This window comes from Monodon monoceros, unplaced genomic scaffold, assembly GCF_005190385.1.
Source record: "Monodon monoceros isolate NGI ecotype Baffin Bay Population unplaced genomic scaffold, NGI_Narwhal_1 Super_Scaffold_1, whole genome shotgun sequence".
Lineage (NCBI taxonomy): Eukaryota > Metazoa > Chordata > Mammalia > Artiodactyla > Monodontidae > Monodon > Monodon monoceros.
Genome location: NW_021703765.1, coordinates 38,494,458 through 38,514,399, shown reverse-complemented (window position 1 = coordinate 38,514,399; position 19,942 = coordinate 38,494,458). Strand labels below are relative to the sequence as shown.

The window sequence follows — 19,942 nt, the reverse complement described above, 5'->3', positions numbered from 1 at the left end:
TGTGTGTGTGTGTGTGTGTGTGTGTGTGTGTGTGTGTGTGTGTGTGTTGAGGGGGAAGGGGTGATTCTAAGCTTCATAACCCTAATTTAGAGAGCAGTTACCATCTTTAAAAAAAATTACACATTGCTTATTCCCAGGCAAGCTATAGTCAGACAGATGAAAGTAACATGAGAACTGGTGATGAAGGACAGAGCTGCACCCACCCCTACAGAGGAGAAGACGGCAGCCTGGCAGCAGCCTCACCTCACAGAAGAGAGGACCCACCACACGCAGCAGCTCCCAACAGACCCCTGCCCCTAAAGACGTGTTCTGCCGGCTGTAGCGCAGCTAACTTTTTGTTCTCAGATTTGTAGTTCATAGATGTGTGTTTTGAGAAGGAAAAAAAAAAAAGACTTCTGTTCAAAGCTAACTTATCAGCTACATCTTCTGTAACATGTCTCATCCCTCAAAATAAAAACACAGGCTGAAATCCCGTGCTGCTATTACTCACAACGGCAGTATTAACAAGCGTCTTAAACCTTTGCACATGATATTGAACCTGGTCAGTTTACAACGACAATATTAATACTGTTTATAGCTAGGAGTTTGATTTCTGAATTCTCTGAGATTTTAGCAAAACAATTGATTATATACACTGCACATTTTTTTTTTCCACAGCAGTTGGAGAAAAACAGCCACTTGCAATCACTCACTAAGCCCGAAGGATTTGGTTCCTGAGGGTACAGACTCAGAGCCCTAAAGCCAAGAAGGGCCCTTGGCCTGCATGGTCTGCACTTCTCTCCAAGTCTCTGAGAGCAGAGGCTTGAACCAAACACACCAGGAGAATCCAGTCTTTGGGGCTTCTTTCCAACTTGGGGTTGTTTTCTTTCAAGATACTCTAACCAATCAGCCCTAGAGTTTAGTGTAAATACTTTTTTCCAAATAGAGATCATATTCCCCCCAAAAAAATAAAGGCAACATTCAAATTATATAGAATCTAGTTTTTAAAATCAGCACAGATCTTCTTAAAAACTGTGAACTCTGTTTTGAAATACTCGTTAGTAAAGCTGTTTATAAACCACAGGTGCCATAAGATCCCCCCAATGGACTCAAGTTATCTCTGCTCTTCCACGGGCTGGTTCCTCTCGGTTTAGCTTTAGGGAGCATGTTTCTAACAGCACCGCTCATCCGCAAGTTCCCCTATCAGGTCGTTCCCCTATCAGGCCTTTCAGCTTTAAATGTACAGGCTTAAAGTGCGCTTGCAAACGTTCGCCCTCCTCTTCTTTCTGAATGTGTATTGCCTTAGCTGGCTACCTGGTGTTCTGCATGCAGCCTCCTCTGGTCACATGAGAGGAAACAGGCTCTTCTAAGTGGAGTTGGGATTTTGCACTCCGTGAAAAGCTAATGTGCAAAAGAGCTGACAAGGAAGGGAGAATGAATGACTCTGTCGATGGTCCTCTCTGAGGGCCCTCTTTGGGGAGCACTAAAGACCTCCCTTAGGGATCCTGGGGAAATGAAAAAATAATCTACTCGTTTCAATATTTGATGAAAGAAACATCCTACAACATAGTAGATACATTTTCCTTAAATTGGCAGCTTCCCTGGATTCTGTTTCTCCTTTAAGAGAAAGAAGAGAACATCATTTTAGAACAGTGGTTCTCACAGTGTGGCCCCTGGACCAGCAGCGTCAGCATCACCTGGGAATTTATTAGAAATGTAGATGCTTAGGCCCTAAGCCTGGCCTAAGGAATCAGACATTCTGGGGCTGGGGTCCAGTACTCTGTGTTTGAATAAACCGTCCAGGTGATTCTGATGCACGCCGAAGTTGGAGAACCACTGCTTTAGAATAAAGTTGTATAATAAAATCTCTGAAAAGGCCTTATTCAGGATAAGCAAGAAAGATTCTGAGTCAACCTCAAAGCTTCAGCTATTCGGTTTTGCTTCCAGGGCTGGCAAAAACCTGCCACCTCCCAGAGTCGGTAGTTGGTGGGTGCCCAGCTGAGAAGAGACATCCTGACATCTTCCAGCTTCCTTTCCAGAGAGTTCTAAGATGTTCATGCCTCTGCACTGGGTCAGAAACCATCTCCTTGGCTGCCCTGTGGAACAAAATCGCTTGCTTTGGGGATAGTAAAGCTCTTGGTTGGCATTAGCAAGGAGCCCAGTCTGCCCACTGATGTACTTAATCATATTTCACTCGGGAGAACCGGCCTGAAAAATGTCCCTGAGAACAGGCTGACACCAAAGGGACACAACTGCACAGTTCTCAGATTTCTTTGCACAGATGGATTTTATTGCGGATTTTGTTGGTATATCTTAATGTTCATCTCTTTTCCACTGCCCATCCTCTGTGAACCCGTGCCTCTCTAGATGGAGCAGGTGACCACTGGTGCCTCATACTCAGTACTTAAAACCCCTACATCCCAGCTACCTACATGGCTGTCAGCTCTCAATCATAGCCGGGCAGTTCCCGAACTCAGAACCCTGACCCTGCAGGTGGTATTCAGCCGCCAACTGGACCGAGCTGACAGATGTTGTCATTTTGTGTTTCCACATCAAAACGTTTGTCTAAGGTTTGAACTGTTCTGCCAATAACCTTCCCCCGTCATAGCATTCATTGCCAACTCCATCACACGGTTGTCGAAACCATCGTACAAAGCCATTGCAAGGACTCTGGAAACTGCTGCCAATGACCAATTCCTGACTAACCAGCCACCTTTTCTTTCTCTTAGCTCCACGTCAGCACTGAGACCAGACTCAAGCACCCCTGTCCTGTAACCGAGACAAAATGGCGTGTGTTGTTCTGGGTTTTTGTGGTTTGCGGTGGGTTTCTTTCCTTGGCTCTCCAAATCTACTTTTGGGGCCTGTTCTAAGTGCAAACCCAGCAGGTGCCACCTGTCCTGTCCATTAGATCCAATTCCGTCTGGCGGGGGTTGTTTCTTTCTTGTTCCACGATGAATTGCACATCCACCTCCATTAGAGATGTTGGCCTATTAATGAGCACTGGTCTAACACAGCCAACCCTCCCCCACGGGGCCATGTAATGGAGGGAGGGAGGAGGGTGAAATCTACTGTAGGGGATTCAGGAATCAGTTGTGGTTGGTCAGGACGGAAGTCGGGGTAAATTTGGTTGGTCACAGGGAGATGTGCTGGAGATTGTGAAAAATGGATTCTCGAGTGATCTACTATAAGGCAGGGAAGGTTCATTTGTAAGTAGTGATGTGAACTGAACTACATAAGAGTGTGGCCTTTGTTGTGATATACTATGTATTTTCTTATATGCATGAGCCAGACTGTTGCCTCATAATTTAGCACTGATGTCTGCTTTTATTTTGATCATCTTTGTGCACCCTTATTAGTTCTTGGCTGTTAACTGTAGGTAGACGTTGTAAATCCGGCAGCCTTTGGTCGCTGCAATCACCTTGGTTCAATTCCGCACAAGGAGCCACAAACAAGAACTCCACCGTGTCCTCAGAAGAAAGGGCATTTTTACCTTTGAACCAAAAAGAGGGGGAAAAAAATCAGAAGTATCACATCCTGAGACTAATTAACTATAAGACATTTTTAATTATGACTACTGTAATTTGACACCATTTGAAATAACCAATTCAGAGACACTAAAGATTTCACAACATTCATTGGTATGTAACAAAACTACTATTGTATGAGTTTTTTGTATTGCTGTTAAGTATTGTTTTGTGTGTATGTGTGTGTGTTGGAACCTCCTGGGGACGTTATATTTTGAAGTGATTAAACTATTTAATTGTGTGTCTATATTTTGGAATGGAATTATTTCTTCATTAAAAAATCTTTTTAAAAACACTATATCTTGTGTATTTTGTTCCTTTGTTTCAGTGAATTTCCTAAAGCAACATGAGGTTAGTCTGTTCTAAGGAGAAAGACCACAAGTCAGTATTTGCAGCATGAAGCATGGACCAGGCATTGAGGATCAAGCAAATGAAGCCAAATACCTCACCTTTTCCTGCCTTTGGGGATGCATGTTTTTTTTAATGAGATACTATTCTGCTGCTCATGGAAAGCCTTGTTGCAATCAACATAAACAATCCATACACCCTTGCCTTTCTTCTCTTCCTCTTCTTCTTTCTTCTTTCTTTTCTCCCCCAAATTCCAAATACTGGGATAAAATAACATTTGTGTAATCCTTTACAACTTTAGAAAAAACTGCTTTATTTACATTTAATCCTCACAATATCCATTTGAGGAGTGCTTAGTCATCCAGAAGTATAACCTAGGGAGCTGCCTATGTTCTGAAAAAATCTGCAGACAAGGCTGAGATGGGAAGAAAACTGGGCATGCCATCAAACAAGAAACAGAGGGAAAACAAGAAATTTCCCACTTCTGAGAAGATGGTGCACTTTTCGGAGGAGTTTCTGAAATTAGGCTTCTCCCTCTATCCAGAGCTATGAAGACTTCCCCTCACCCCTGCTAGATCTGGCATTGGTCAAGACTAAGATTCATCCAAGGAGTTGTGCTCAATTCCTTGGCTTTGGTTTAAGTCCTACTGCTGTCTTCTGGTTGCCTTAGCAACACATATTATAGTTTGCGAATTTTTTGTTCTAAACATTTTCTGAGCTAGTAAAGGAGAACTGGGAGGCAATGGAAAGATGAAAAGAGATTTTCAGTATCAAATTTTTTTCTAAGACATCAGATCCTGAAGCAAGACTGTGATATACACCAAGAACCAGCACAGCCCAAAACATTCCCCTAAGATTTCACTAGCATAGTCAGGAGTAATGGGGCAGGTCTGGTTGTCCAACACTGGAGCAGCTTATGGCAAGAACCTTTTCCTGGTTTGTAGCCAACTTGGGAACAATGGTCCTCTGAAAAACAAAATACTTTATACTCCTTTTAAAAATGCTGGCTTTCGGGCTTCCCTGGTGGCGCAGTGGTTGAGAGTCTGCCTGCCGATGCAGGGGAAGCAGGTTCGTACCCCGGTCTGGGAAGATCCCACATGCCGCGGAGCGGCTGGGCCCGTGAGCCTGCGCGTCGGAGCCTGTGCTCCGCAACGGGAGAGGCCACAAGAGTGAGAGGCCCGCATACCGCAAAAAAAAAAAAAAAAAATGCTGGCTTTGGGGAGTTAGTGCAAGAGAAAAGAGTAATATTTCCCCTCTACTGCAAAGAGATCCAAGAAGCCTCTTTGTTGTAAAAGGATTCAAATATTTTAACAGGATAATAGGAAGAGTATAATTTTACCAGAAAACCTAAACCAAAGCTAAGAAAAGATACTGAAAACCGCATGTAAAACATAACTTCCTAATTCTTACTGTCCACTACAAACGAGCATACTTGTTCAACAGCAAAGACACGTTTTTCCAGCCATTGTACAGGGTACAGTCCATTGTACAGTACGTACAGGGTCTCTGTACATACTGTAAACATTGAGTGGTGTAAGGGACAGTCTTCAATTTTTTTCTTTTTCTAAAAAAGCACAAAGTCAGGAGGTGGAGAAAAGGGAACCCTCATACACTGTTGGTGGGAATGTAAACTGGTGCAACCACTATGGAAAACATTAAGGAGGTTCCTTTAAAAACCAGAACTTCCATATGACCCAGCAATTCCACTCCTGGGCATATAGCTGAAAAAAAACAAAAACATTAATTCAAAAAGATACATGCACCCCAAAGTTCATAGCAATACTATTTACAATAGCCAAGATATGGAAGCAACCTGAGTGTCCATCAACAGATGAATGGATAAAGATATGGTATATATCTCTATATATACAATGGAATACTACTCAGCCATAAAAAAGAATGAAATTTTGCCATTGGCAGCAACATGGATGGACTTGGCATTATGCCAAGAGAGATAAGTCAGACAAAGACAAATACTGTATGATATCACTTACATGTGGAACCTAGAAAATACAACAAACTAGAGAATATAACAAAAAAGAAGCAGACTCGCAGATATAGAGAACAAACTAGTAGTTACCAGTGAGGAGTGGAGGGAGGGCAATGTGGAGGTGTGGGAGGTACAGACTTTTGGGTATAAAATAGGCTACAAGGTATACTGTGCAACATAGGGAATATAGCCAATGTTTTGTAATAACTGTAAATGGAGTATAACCTTTAAAAACAAATTTTTAAGGGCAAAGTTGTTTTACTTAGCATAAAGCTAAATTGCAAATCTGTGATGGTGAATAGTATAAAACTAACAGAATTTATTCCAACACTGTAGCCTCATCCTGGCCTGGCCTGATGGAAGGATTAAGCTTTGTAAATAATTGCTTGGTTAATTGTCTTACCAGACTCCACACTGGTGGTGAGCAGGGTCCGCATTCATGTAGAACATCACCGAACCCAATGCCTCGTACAAAGTAGTTGAGCAATAAATATAGAAGATATTGAAAAATAAGGAAGACACACCATTCCTCAGGCTACTCTCCTAAATATCAGTAGTCACAGCCAGGACTTTTAATGGAAGTTTTGGAAGAGGTGAAAGTCTATCCGGAATAGACTCTGGTAAGCACCGGAAGTAGGAAGTTGCGGGGCACGCCTGTGCTCCACAGCCAGATGGAAGTGATGCTCGTTCTGAGAAGTGGAGACGCTGATTTGTATGCTGATCTCCGGGCTGCAAAAGACCTGATAACAGAGCCAGGACTCCTCTCAGAAAGTGAGTCAGCAGTTTGCCTGAGACTGACCCAGTTTTGCACTGAAAGCCAAGAGTCCTGAGAAATGCCTCAGTCCCAGTCAAATCAGAGGGCCTGATTGCCCAAGAAAGCAAGCAAAGAGACACTCCAGCATCAGGCAGGAATAAGTCTCGGGTGAATTCTGCATCGTAAAACAAGTAAGATATTCTCCTACAGTGGGACATTTAGAGAACAGAAAATGCTTATTCTACCATGAAGGTACCTTTCTAGTCAAAAGTTTAATGTTTAGCAGGACTGCATTCTGATGCCCCTCCAGGATGATATTAGCTGCAGAATTCAGTAAAATGAGAACATCCGTGGGTTTGTTCACTTTGGGGTTTCTGAAATGAGATGACCTATGGATAAGACTTGTTCAAACATCTAGATGCTAAGGAGAATCTGCAAAAATCAAGTTGAATTTTGGCATAGCTGATAGTGAGCTGCTTTTTGTTTTTTTAAGGCACTGATTGACTTTGTGAATCCACATATTCTTGAGGCTACCTCAGAAATTTTGACCAGGTCATTAACTTGCCCTCCCATTTCTTTGAAGAGAGGACATTTTTCAGTTCATCTAAGAGCAGAATCAAATTCTTTAGACATGAGATCAGAGGGAGGGGCCTAAGATAGCCCTGTTTTCGCCATTTCTTTGTTCTATCCTTTCTCTCCACTGTAGTCTCAATGGGGTGTTGGAACAGACTCTGGAAATAACCATATAAGCTTGGACTCTACAGAGGAAACCTGCAACCTGCCTCTTAGAGATTTTTCCGTTTATTGAATCAAATACATTCTGTAAAAGCTTGTGTTCTCCATTTAAAAAGCACCACTTCATGATGTAAAAAATAACTAAATAAAAATTTTAAAAAATAAAAAGCACCACTTCATACGTATAACTGAATCACTTTGCTGTACGCCAGAAACTAACACAACATTATAAATCAACTGTAGTTCAGTTAAAAAATAATAGTAATAAATAATAATAAAAAGCACCGCCTCAATATTTCTGGAATAGCTACTAACATATAGTAGGATTTGTATATCATTATAGAACGTCCCTATCGTGCAATTTCCGGAAGAAACTTGTTCTAACATATTTTCTTCTTAATTCTCTAAATAATTGAAAGTTTGAAATACATAATAAGCAAATTCTGGTGACCCAAAGAAACTATAGAACACACCACAAATTACATGAAAGGTCCCCACCACTTCCTGGGAGAGATGCTTCAGCGGTTGCCTCAAGTTCACCTCTGACTGAACTTTCATCCTTACCAGAATTACTCATTCAGCTCAATAGTAATTGCCAATAAAGAAATCTGGGGCTGTAGACTTACACAAGTATAAATCAGTCATGTCAGTTTTACTTAGCTTTATGTTCCAAATAGTGTGTATTCTTTGAATGCAAAATATATATTATGTATATATATTAAAACTCTTGATATTTTTGTATCAGTGGCAATATTCTCCTAATACATGTATCAATACATACTCATTCATTATAGCAACCAAAGGCCACTGTTATCACAGTGCTGACATGGGTGGGACCCACTGTTTTCCTTGTTCGTAAATCATCAATAGATCTGACACTTTGGGGTTTTTTTGTTTTAATTCCACTCTTTTTGGCTAAAAGGGAGCATTTACAAATACAAGGATGAGGGCTTGACGTTTATATTTCAGTGTTAGACTGGCGATTAGAAAATATTACTAAGATCTGTAAATTACCCACAGATTGACATGGGAGCTATTGCACTGGGGAAGGACAATATATGACAAGTCCTCCCTGACTGGAAGGCGATGGGAAAGCTTGAATTAAAACATGAGGAATGCCAGGAAAGAGGAAAAAATGTGTTGGAATAATCATGTTTATTCTCTCTGAAAACGTATATCCCTTGTGAATTATTTGTAACCATAACCTAAATCCTTGTATTTCCCACGAATCAGCAGTTACTGAACAAACATAAGAGGATAAGTGATTAGCATTCCCCCTCTAGGAACATCTGCTTCCAAAGGAAGTTTGGCAGAGTCTACAAGTGACGTCAGATTGGCAGGCACAAAGATTACAATCTGGTTAATTCTTGCCCTGGTATTCCTACCTCCGGGGGAGCCTGGTCTAAATCCACGAAAGCCAGAGTTTGAAATGGATTACTGTACATTCTCACTGGAAAACAAACAAAAGGTTGGAAGCCGGAAGTGCTCAGAACTAGCATTTATTTCACTGAGTCTCTTAAATATTTATACTCAACATCCCACAAAATATCCATTTGTAAAGATGTTTGGGAAAATAAAATAAAATTCCAAAGAGAAACATTTCCAGTCATGCTCTTTACCATCTACAAATATTTGCTGAATAACTCCCTTGAAGTGTGAGGAGCCACCAGACTTTTTATGGCCCAAAGCAGGTCCACGTTATTCACAGAATAGTTATACTTCAGACACCTCATTGGCTAACTGGGATTTCACAGGATTCTACAGTCACCAGCTTTCACTGAGTCTTCAGAAATTTGGTTAAGAAAGGATTTTGAGTGAGCTACCTGGGCCAGGAATTCCAATAACCACTTTTGAATGAGATGACTCATTACCACCGTGAACATTTTTAATATGGATGGAAAGAGATAACATTTGGGTTTGGTTGTCACCTACAAAACAGTGGCTTAAGGAAAAGTAACTCCTTTGAAATTAAGGTTTCACGGATAAGACAGACTTTACCCAAAGTTAATTCAAAACAGAATTAAGCAAAACGCTTCACTGAAGTCAAGTGAAAATCAGTCTTAAAGGCCAAAAACAAAGAGGGAGGAGGGGGCGGATAGAGAGGAATGCAGCCTGTGTCACTGCTCGGATCCACGGGAAGAAGTGATGATTCTCCCAGCATTTGTTCTTTTCCTAAGTCAGAACTGGGTGAGTTGAAGAACCAGGATCTACCTTACAGATCTTTCTCGGGATGACATGTAATCATTTTATTGTATTCCAACTGTTGAATCACTATGTTTTGGCTATCTGTCAACATTTCATGAAGTCAGGTGATACACTGAAAAATAACGTGGTTCTGGGAATCAAGAGAACAGGATGGTAGGCTGGGGTATTTGATCCTATGCAGGTCACTTACCGTCTCATTCCCAACCAAATTCTCACCGAGGGTACGGATGCCTATTTTCATTTCTTTACAGATTTATTGTGTGATCAAATACAGTCATATTATAAAATATAATCATATAGTAATTTATAGCAATATGAATGAAAAGCATTATGAAAAAACACATCAGTTCCGGCAGTTTATCTTAATTTTTTACATTCCGAGAACTTACTGTGATCAATTCCCTTCACCTCTTCTAAGAAGTCAAGGGCACTGGTTCAATTCAACAAATGACGATATTCTTCAACTGATCACCGCAGAAAAACGGGTCTGTTCTGCAGACACCAATGAACAGGTAGCGTCCCTTGCCTACTGGCGAGTTACCGGCCCCGCCCCCTCACTCTCCCTTCCAGTCCTCACTCAGTCAGGCAGTTAGGGTAAAGGTTACAGAATTGCAGCCGTTTCCTCTAACGTTCCAGATTAGGTTACCTTGGCCTCCCATAAACAGGGGAACCAATGTCGCTGTTAACCAAGAAGCTGAAGTAAACTGCACAGTGATTACACTCCCCCTCCTCCTGTGATTTGACGGGAACTGCTCAACTAGAACAGCAAAAAGAGAGAGAGAGAGAGAGAGAGAGAGCGCGCGCGAACACACAGGAAAATCTGACCCAATGGCAAAGGAATGTTGTCCCCCTCCTCCAAGTTAACACAAATGTGTATCTCGTTATGAAAGAATGGCCCAGAATGGTTAGCAGGTAAGGAGCCTGCTGACCTGTCATTCACCAGCCGCGAAGTTTCAACAGGAACTCAGAGGACATCTGAGTAGAAGTGATAGAGGGGTTCTTTGTTTTTGTTTTTTTCAGAGTGAGGTATTGAAAGCTGGCTCCCATTCCATGGCTATGGGCCTTCCTTTAAACACAAACAGCAACAAGAGCTGAGAACGACTGCCGTTCTTGAATGCCAAATAAACACAAAATGACAAGCACAGATTTTTGGCTTTCTGTTAAAGTTTGGTTTTTTCAACAACCCTTTTTGTTGCCTCTAAAGACAATGGTCTCAGTGTTTCTGAGCCAGATCCTGGAACTCTGAGCAGAGCCCTCCTTGCCGCACCCCAACCCAGTTCACTCCGCAGGCAGGGCTTAGTGTCCCCTTTGGGTTTGACAGCGAGCCATCTCTCCCCTCCTGGCCCGCTGCTGCAGAAGGATTTGTTTATTGAAACGAAAGAGGAGTGGTATCTGAAACTTGGATTTGCGGACCGAGGCCCAGGGTAGTGTGATGAGGGAGGTGCACAGTGGTTTCTACTTGTTTGGGAAACAGTAGCTTAATCGTGAGTTCTGCAATGGACTCAGCTGGAGAGAGTTGAGGATTTATCCACTTCGTTAGTTCATTGCAGGTTTAACTTTTTTTTAACTGGTGTTCATCATTTTGCCTTTATGTCACTTAGGGGTAGCAATCGTTGACTTAAGTAGATGGAACCAGTGGGCTTTTTGCTCTCTTTCCCATCCAGCAGTTAAAACAGCCTCCAACTTCTCTTCGAAGCATGGCTGAGTAAAAGCTTCAGGTATTTACACAGGTATGTGTCTCAGTGCAGACATGTTGGCCACCGAAATAAGAAGCTGTCAAGTCATGTATGTCACCTCCTTCCCAAACATTGCCGTTTTCTGAGGCTCCACATCAGGATTTCAAAGTTGTGTAGCAGAAACACTTGAATACTGAGGGCACTTATTTCTTACTCTTTCCTTATAATCTCACAAAGGATTCTCCTTGCTGATTTTTAACCTCAAAGGGGAGAACTGGATTCAAAATGGTCCACTAATATTTTACTTATTATTATTTCTATAACATAGTTAATTTCTCATTCTCATTATTTGCTTAGATAAGTTTAGCAAGTTATTAAGAGAAATGATTTCAGCATAAACACAGTGACACACGTTACAAGGTTTCTATCGCCTCCAAATCTGTGACGATAATAAAATAATAGACTCATAGACATAGAAAACGAACTTATGGTTACCAAAGAGGAAATGGGAGGCAGAGGGATAAATTAGGTTGGGAGTAACAGGAAAAAGAAATAATACAGGGCTTCCCCGGTGGTGCAATGGTTGAGAGTCCGCCTGCCGATGCAGGGGACACGGGTTCGTGCCCCAGTCTGGGAAGATCCCACATGCTGCAGAGCGGCTGGGCCCATGAGCCATGGCCGCTGAGCCTGCGCGTCCGGAGCCTGTGCTCCACAAACGGGAGAGGCCACAACAGTGAGAGGCCCGGGTACCGCAAAAAAAAAAAAAAAAAAAAAGAAATAATATAGTGTTTGTAAACCACTTGGTAGAGCTGGACATAGTATTGTCTTATTGAAGCTCAAAAAGAACACATTTATTCTTCTTCAAGTTCAAACAGCTATTTTGTGCCAAATTATAGCTCCTTCTCTTTCACAGTATGAGAGTTGAGTCACCATAAGAATTATCTGAAGAGGTCATTCTCAGCATGCCTTCTATTTATGTATTCACTCATTCATTTATTCATTCACTTTTTTACTTATTTGCTTATTTATTCACTTATTTATATTAGAAGCATTTTTTTCCTCTCTCTTGCTTGCACTGTCATTCTTGGAAAACTTGATAAAACAGTCTAACACTTAAAGTACAAGAAACAGTAATGCAGCCATTTCTCAAGGATGTTGTGAAGGATAGCTAACAAAATTAATATGACACTTAGCAACCACATTGTTCTAAGCAATTTTACAGACATCCATAGCTTGTTTTCAATGGAACATATCTGTCCTTCTCATATTAATCTATTTCCAAATCAAATTTCACTAGCTCTAAAGAAGCTAAGTGCATTCTAAAGAAGGCACTCTTTATTATAATTCTACCAATTCATTCAGCATTTGTGGTAGAGTCATAATAATTCATTTCACATATGCAAAGAATTCTATGCATCAAAATTACATTGAATATTTTTTCTTAAAAAAAACAGCGTTCTGCATAACTAAAACTCAGTTCACTATATCCTTAAATGAAGGATTCATTAGGGAGATCGTTTACTATCAGAAGTTCTTAATATCCATACATTAATTCATGAAGACAAAGAGAGAAAATAGAAGCTGATGTTATTAAAAGATATGCATTCTCTGTCTATACATTCTATACTTTTTCTGTGCAAACCCAAACTAAACTCTGGATATGATGGATTAAAAGAAAGCTGTAGTTTCTACATGAATCTGATGAACTATGGACCAGAAGTTTCATAGACAACCAAATACTTCTGCTGTGTATGCTTTACAAATACTCTATGAATTGTTCCCCAGACAATGTTTTCTGAACAAAAGAAAACAGCAGGCCCCAAACCATAGCCATGAGCTCGGATTCCTCAGCTTTCAATGTGCTCAGAGGCCTGAGCAAGAGCAAGTGATTACTTGCAGATAAACTTCACGTTGTACAACACTCCAGTTTTCCAAACAAATTGTCGGGAGAGGATGAGAGAAAACAAAATCTGAATGTTTGCTAGACTTGTCATCACTGGTGATACAGGTTTAATACATATTTGGGCCTAGAAAACTTTAATAAGTCAACAAAATTTTCCTTAGTCATGGCCTGTAATTAACAGGAGGGTGGGGTGACAACGCACAACTCAGCCCTGACGTCAACAATCTAAAGGAGGAAAAAACTGAGACCATAATTTTCTTTGTTATTAGAATTCTTCTTTTCCTGAACACTTTCTTTCAGACTCAGCCTAATTTTGTTCACTTCTGGGAGTCTGACTTTTGCACTTACTGAAGAAAATAAAAAAATGCAGGGACTTCCCTGGTGGCGCAGTGGTTGAGAGTCCGCCTGCCGATGCAGGGGACACGGGTTCGTGCCCCGGTCTGGGAAGATCCCACATGCCGCGGAGCGGCTGGGCCCGTGAGCCATGGCCGCTGAGCCTGCGCGTCCGGAGCCTGTGCTCCGCAACGCGAGAGGCCACAGCAGTGAGAGGCCCGCGTACCGCAAAAAAAAAAAAAAAAAAAAATGCAAACAAAAAATAAAGGTTACTTTTGAGGAGAACGGCATTCACTTAGGAATTCTAGAAATATCACTGAAGTATCATTTTGAGGTGAAAAAATACCCTAGAAAGTCAACATGTAGCTCTTCCAAAATCATTCCCACAGATCGAATGTGTAAATCCAGTTTATTTGTGTTGTTTGTATGAATAGTGTTCATGCAAAAAAGGAAAATCAGAGCCCTATACAACTAACCTCTTTTTTTCCACAATAACCTAAATTCTAGTAAAATTAAACTTGACTGTAAATAGTTTCAAAAACCAAGGGAGGGGAAGGGTGGTGATGAACACAAATTTCCCAAAGTTTCCTGCTGCGCACTTGTATTTTATGCCACCAACAGTTTCCTATTGTCTTTCTTCCTTTCTTTTCTTAGAAACTCTCTTTAGAAATCCCTACATGTCCCATCCCCCCACGCCCCCTTGGTCTATGCGCCCATCTTGTAGGTACCATCAGTACCATCATCTTTGAAGTGAGCCTCTGCTTTTGCTCTGGCCTGCTGTGTCAGGTACTACCAGTTAATGAATTCTTTTAGGCAAAAATCTGGGAGAAACTGATAGAGGCTTTGATTTTTTTTTCTTTAGTTAAATAAGACAAAATTTTTCTCTCTGGATAGCCATATAAGAGACTTAAACGGATTAAGACTATGCTCTTTCTTTTTTTTAAGACTATGCTCTTTTAATTACATTTCCTTCCCTAAACACATCCCCAGCAAAACACTCTCAAATCTTAATCTCAAAATCTCTTGGGTTCCCTAACCTAGCAGGTTGTAGTCTTGTTCCCAGAGGGGAGGTTCTCGTCTCGGGGCAGAAAGGATTCAGAGATGAGATGGGGAGGCGAAGAAAAGTAAAGTGAAGATTTAAGCAATACTACACTCAAGGGGAGAGCAGGCAGTCTCAGGTGAGTAGCTGCGCTGAGTTTCTTTGGCAAGCCAGTTATGTGGGGTGTAGAAATGAAGGGGCAGAATATTCATCAGGGAGGGAGGGTTTGGGATCCTATTCCCTGATTTTCATCCCAGCTCCACCTTCCTGAGGGGAAGAAGGATTTTTGTCCTTATTTAGTCTTGATGGGAAGTGTCATGGCATTGGTGCATGATGGGAACTTCTTACCTGTGAGGCTAATTTTATTTAATGAGAGCATAATGAGCAAAAAGTTACATTCAGATGCCGGAGATTCCCACCTTTTCCCACCTGTCTTTGTCTTCCTCCAGGACACTTATCAACCCAGAACGTGTGGTTTCCTGTCAGTCTAGAGGTTCCTGCTTTTCTTTGTCTGCCCAAGGACACCTGCTGTTTACAAGATGCGTGGTTTCCTGCCATCTGGCCGGTACCCCCCTTTCTCTGCTCATATCTAACTACCTATCTCCTTTAACATTCCCCCCAACCTCAAGAAGTCTGGACCCTTAAAATCTTCTAAGGGGCAAAGGGTCAAGAGTCCGTCTGCTGTAACTGCTTCAAGGTGAGCATGGGCATTGTCCCTACCAGTGGGTCCAGATCTCCTTGCTACCTGTTAGAGACAGGGGTCTTGGGGTTGTTTACAGTGGTGGAGATGGAGAGTGGAGGGTACAAGAAAGCAGCAACATTCTCCAGTGGGTGTTGATGGCCCCCCTCTTCAAGTGGGGTGGGTTGAAATCTCAGGCGTAGTATCATCTGAAGTTGGAGTTTTGGGGGTTTTTTTGTTGTGTGTGTTTTTGTTTTTGAAGTCATGGGGTTTTTTTCCCTTGGCACCTCAGGTTTTGATACAGCAGATCTAACAGGCAGAAATTGGAGTATACCTGACTATATTCATGTTTTGCTGTTAACCCCATCTTGTCCCCCAAGGAGGCAGGGAGTCCTGAAAGACTTAGGTCTTCTGGGGAGGCGTGGCTACAGGGGCAGATCCAACAGTCATATGAGTCAGTAACTTTAGCACTGGTGTTCATGGTGTTGGATAGCAGATATCTGTAGGCTGGAGCTGTAACAATGTGAATAACCAGGAGGACCGTTAGGGTCGGTGTGGTTAAAGGAGACATGACTTCACGAGATGCAAAAGAACAGAGAAATGAAGAGTTTACTGGAAAGAGAGGGTATTGACGCCTGGAAGGGAAATTATTAGCCTCCTTTAAGATGATTTTTCTTTTTTTTTTTTTTTTTAAGGAGGTCCCATGCAGGCTCCCTAAGACGGGACTGGTTCCAGGCATCCCTGTCCACCTGGTTCCATCGACCCTAGTCATGTTGGGGGTCAGCTAGTCCCCCATGGGGCAGTCCTACCGGCCCCCGCTCTCTATCCTGGCATCTGCGGTACCTAGGATGAGTGACTTTCCTGAAGCCTTCTCTGTAGGTTCTGTGGCCACCAATGAATCCCTGTGTTCCCAGGTATGTTCCCCTGCAGCAGACATCCTCATGGTTCCAGAACCTATTTAAGTCCCAGCTTTTTTCTCTAAAAGAGTATTAAGTTTCTGAACACAGGCACTGCCCATTAAGGGAAATAGTTTGTGAAAAAGCCTCTCTTTTTCCTTCCCTTTTCTGGGTGGTGCCCCCTCGCCCAGTGCCTCCTTCCCCTACCCTGTCACACACCCACTCGTCCAGTGGTTGGCGGGGCCAGGGGTTGGTGGGAGAGGATACGGCACAGTGTCTGCACTTGGTGGGTACAAAGGGCCCAGCGACTCTGCAACGACACTGCCAATCGAATGACCCGGGCAGGCAAGCATTGCTAACGCGGGTCGCTGCCCTGGCGTGAATCCCTGGCTGCCCCATCCTGACAGTGCAAGGCGAGGGAGGACGCTCAGCAGACAGTGGAGGGGGCGGGCCAAATGCTGGGCGGCGAACAATGGCAGCTCTGACGCGGTCCCACAGCTATGGGCCCTGAAGGCGCGGCCTGGGACTGTGCCCCTTCCCAACATGTGGGATCCGCACACAGACCACCCAAGGCGAGAAGGAGCTCCTGAAGGGGACGCAGTGGCCGCAGCCATCTAGAACTCTCTCTAGGTAAGGCTACATTTTATATTTCCATACAATTGGACGTGATGACAGTTAATTAAATGGTGGATAGGGCAAACCTAGAGGGCAAAGCTCCTATGGTTCGGATCCCCAGCTGCCTGTAAGAATGGCTGGAAACTTGTCCTGACATGGCCTTGAACATATGTAACAGTGAAAAGAGGAAAACCTAGCGGTGAGGTTGGAAGATGCCTGGCAGGTTTCTTTTTCCCCACTTCCGGCAGAGTAAGGCCGAAAGTAAGAGTGGAAAGTAAGAGTGAGAGAGGACCAAGAAAGCATAGGAGAGTCAGAGCGAGGGTCACGGGAAGTCAGGCAGCACCTCTCAAGTGCCAGGGAGGACAGAGGCTGAGGCTTACTGAATTCTCCTGGCTACTGCTCGCCAAAGATGCTCCTGGAGGGTAGGTTCTTGTCTCTTGTCACGGAAAGAATTCAGAGACAAAGTCAAGAAAGTGAAGCAAGGGGCTTCCCTGGTGGCGCAGTGGTTGAGAGTCCGCCTGCTGATGCAGGGGACGCGGGTTCGTGCCCCGGTCCAGGAAGATCCCACATGCCGCGGAGCGGCTGGGCCCGTGAGCCATGGCCGCTGAGCCTACGCGTCCTGAGCCTGTGCTCTGCAACGGGAGGGGCCACAGCGGTGAGAGGCCAGCGTACCGCGAAAAAAAAAAAAAAAAAAACAGAAAGAGAGTGAAGCAAGGATTTATTTAAGCAATAGTCTCTCACAAAGGGAGAGCAGGCAGTCTCAGGTGAGTAGCTGCGCTGAGTTTCTTTGGCAGGCCAGTTATGTGGGGTGTGGAAATGAAGGGGCAGAATATCCATTGGGGAGGGAGGGTTTGGGCTTCGTATTCCCTGATTTTCATTCCAGCTCCACCTTCCCAAGGAGAGGAGGGCTTTTCGTCCTGATTTAGTCTTGATGGGAAGCGTCATGGCGCTCGTGCATTATGGGAACTTCTTATCTGCAAGGCTAATTTTTTTAAATTTAATTTTATTTATTTATTTATACAGCAGGTTCTGATTAGCTATCTATTTTATACATATTAGTGTATATATGTCAATCGTAGTCTCCCAGTTCATCCCACCGCACCCCACCTCACCCCTCACCCCCTCACCCCCTTACCCCCCCCCACCACTTTCCCCCCTTGGCGTCCATACGTATGTTCTCTACATCTGTGTCTCTATTTCTGCCTCTGCAAGGCTAATTTTATTGTAATGAGAGCATAATGAGCAAAAGGTTACATTCAGATGCAAGAGATTCCCACCTTTTCCCACCTTTCTTTGCTTCTAGGACACTTACCATCCCACAACGTGTGGTTTCCTGTCAGTCTGGAGGTTCCTGCTTTTCTTTAACTGCCCAAGGGCCCCCCACTATTTATAAGAGATGTGGTTTCCTTCCACCTGGCCAGTGCCCCCCTTTCTCTGCTCATATCTTACTACCTGCCTGTTTTAACAGTCTCTCTATTGCAGAGAGATTCTTACACCCTAGTTTCCTAGGACTTCTTCATGTGCAGAAAGCATTCCTTTGATCAGAATTTGGGTTCAGCTACCAGCTGGCTCCACATTCCCAAATCCCTGGTGCTTTGCTTTACAGCTGCCCAAGCTGGTCCCACTGCCTAGAGTAAGAAGCAAGGATGTTAAAGCAGATTCTGGCCCTGTTTGCAGCAGGGAGAGTGTTTTCTGGCATCTCACACTGGAACCTTGAAAGCATCTCCCTATAGGGAAATATATCTACACACACAATAAACTAAGACTTGAAATGTTTAAAGAGAATTGGGAACTCTAAGGGTTTTTTTTAAAGAAAATAGTGTTCCCCACAGTTAACTTTGGTAATTAACCAATGGCTTAGGTCTTGACTCTGCTCTTCTTATTCAGTATCCTCCTCTGACCACTAGTTTTGTACAGTTAACGTCAATGCTGATCTTTGATCTTAGCTTCCTTCTAAACTTTCCTGGACCCTCTCTAACTTGACCTGTCCCTTTAGTCCCAACAAACTCTCCTGCCCTCCATGCTACCACTTCTAACCTCACAGACACCCAAATATACCAGAACCCAATATGCCCTGCCTCAGTGTCCCTCCACCCCTGGGGGGGCGGGGAGTGTTGTGTGATACATACTGCCCATCAATCATGACCCTTCCGGATGCAAGAAGACCTTGCCTCATACAACAAAGAGAAGATGTGCTTTTGCACTTAGAAGAACCTATAACCACAGAGGAGTGACTAGTCCAGGAGGAACAGCCAGCCTGTCTCTGTATAGTAATGAACAAGAACATTTCTGGAAGTTGCCCCAGGCACTGCATTGGCTTTTCTGCCTCACCCTGTACACCCACCCATTCTCTGTGCTGTTACGAGCACCACAGGTCACCAAATTTACCCTGGAAAACCCACTGAGAGGTTTTTCAAGTTAAAAGGAAAAACTCCAAATTCATTTTCTGGAAACACGTTCAAGATAGAAACAGTTCTGTGCTGTGTACAAGAGAGCTGCAAACTGTCGATATGGACAGAGAACGGCCAACAGGAAAAGTATTTTTAAAAAATGACAAACCACTTGTGGAAGTTTTGGCATCATTTCCTCCAATGACTGATGATTATTTAAGAAGAAAATAACTAGAAATAGTACTAACCAAAATAGTACTAACCAAAAGCCTGGTAGCAATAAATTCTTGATCATTATCTGTGAATGGGATCACCAGCCCCTGGATAATGAAATCTAATACTTTTGTTAGAATGGGGATTTTTTTTAAGTCCTAATTACACTTTAGTCTAGAATGATTCTTGCCTTACAACGCATCTCTCTTCTTAGAGAAGAACACATCAATGTGTGGTCACGGGAGGAGAACTTTGACCTGGAAAGGGTATTTAGGCACTCTCCCAGACAAGCTGTTGATTTCCACATAAAAATTGGCAAAAGAGAGAGCCATCTGGGATAAATGTTATCCACATTGTTGGTGTCTCGCTGTTGGAAGTGTAGTTTAGTTTTTTACCACAAAAAAGATGATATTATGCAGCTAATAGAAACTATTTCTCAATAAATCACAGATATATAAGGAACCCAGGATGGGTGTATTAGTTTTACCTATTTCAAAAATCTAAAACATCATTTTTTAAATGAGCATTTGGTGCAACTATCTACTTACCAGCTTTTAGAGTTTTCTAGAAAATGCATCCTCTGTTCCCAGATCCCATGATGCCTTATGTAATGGAGACCATCAGAAAACGTAACAAGGAGTTAAGAGATCTGGGTTCTAGTCA

General features: G+C 42.8%; 1 protein-coding gene across 9 annotated transcripts in view; it reads left to right on the top strand.

Annotated features, from left to right (window-relative positions):
• DTNA (dystrobrevin alpha) overlaps positions 1-3,801 on the top strand; it is a 391,329-nt gene extending 387,528 nt beyond the window's left edge. For 6 of the 9 annotated variants that reach the window (XM_029231333.1, XM_029231335.1, XM_029231330.1 and 3 more), the window contains one exon: positions 138-3,798. Coding sequence is in view for 2 of the 9 variants with exons in the window: in XM_029231331.1 (XP_029087164.1) it covers positions 2,709-2,849 (141 nt within the window). In the remaining 7 variants the exon portion in view is untranslated. Of the gene's footprint in view, positions 1-137 lie in introns of all 9 variants that reach the window. The other 3 variants (XM_029231331.1, XM_029231329.1, XM_029231332.1) reach the window with 2 other exon arrangements.
• The last annotated feature ends 16,141 nt before the right edge of the window (positions 3,802-19,942 follow it).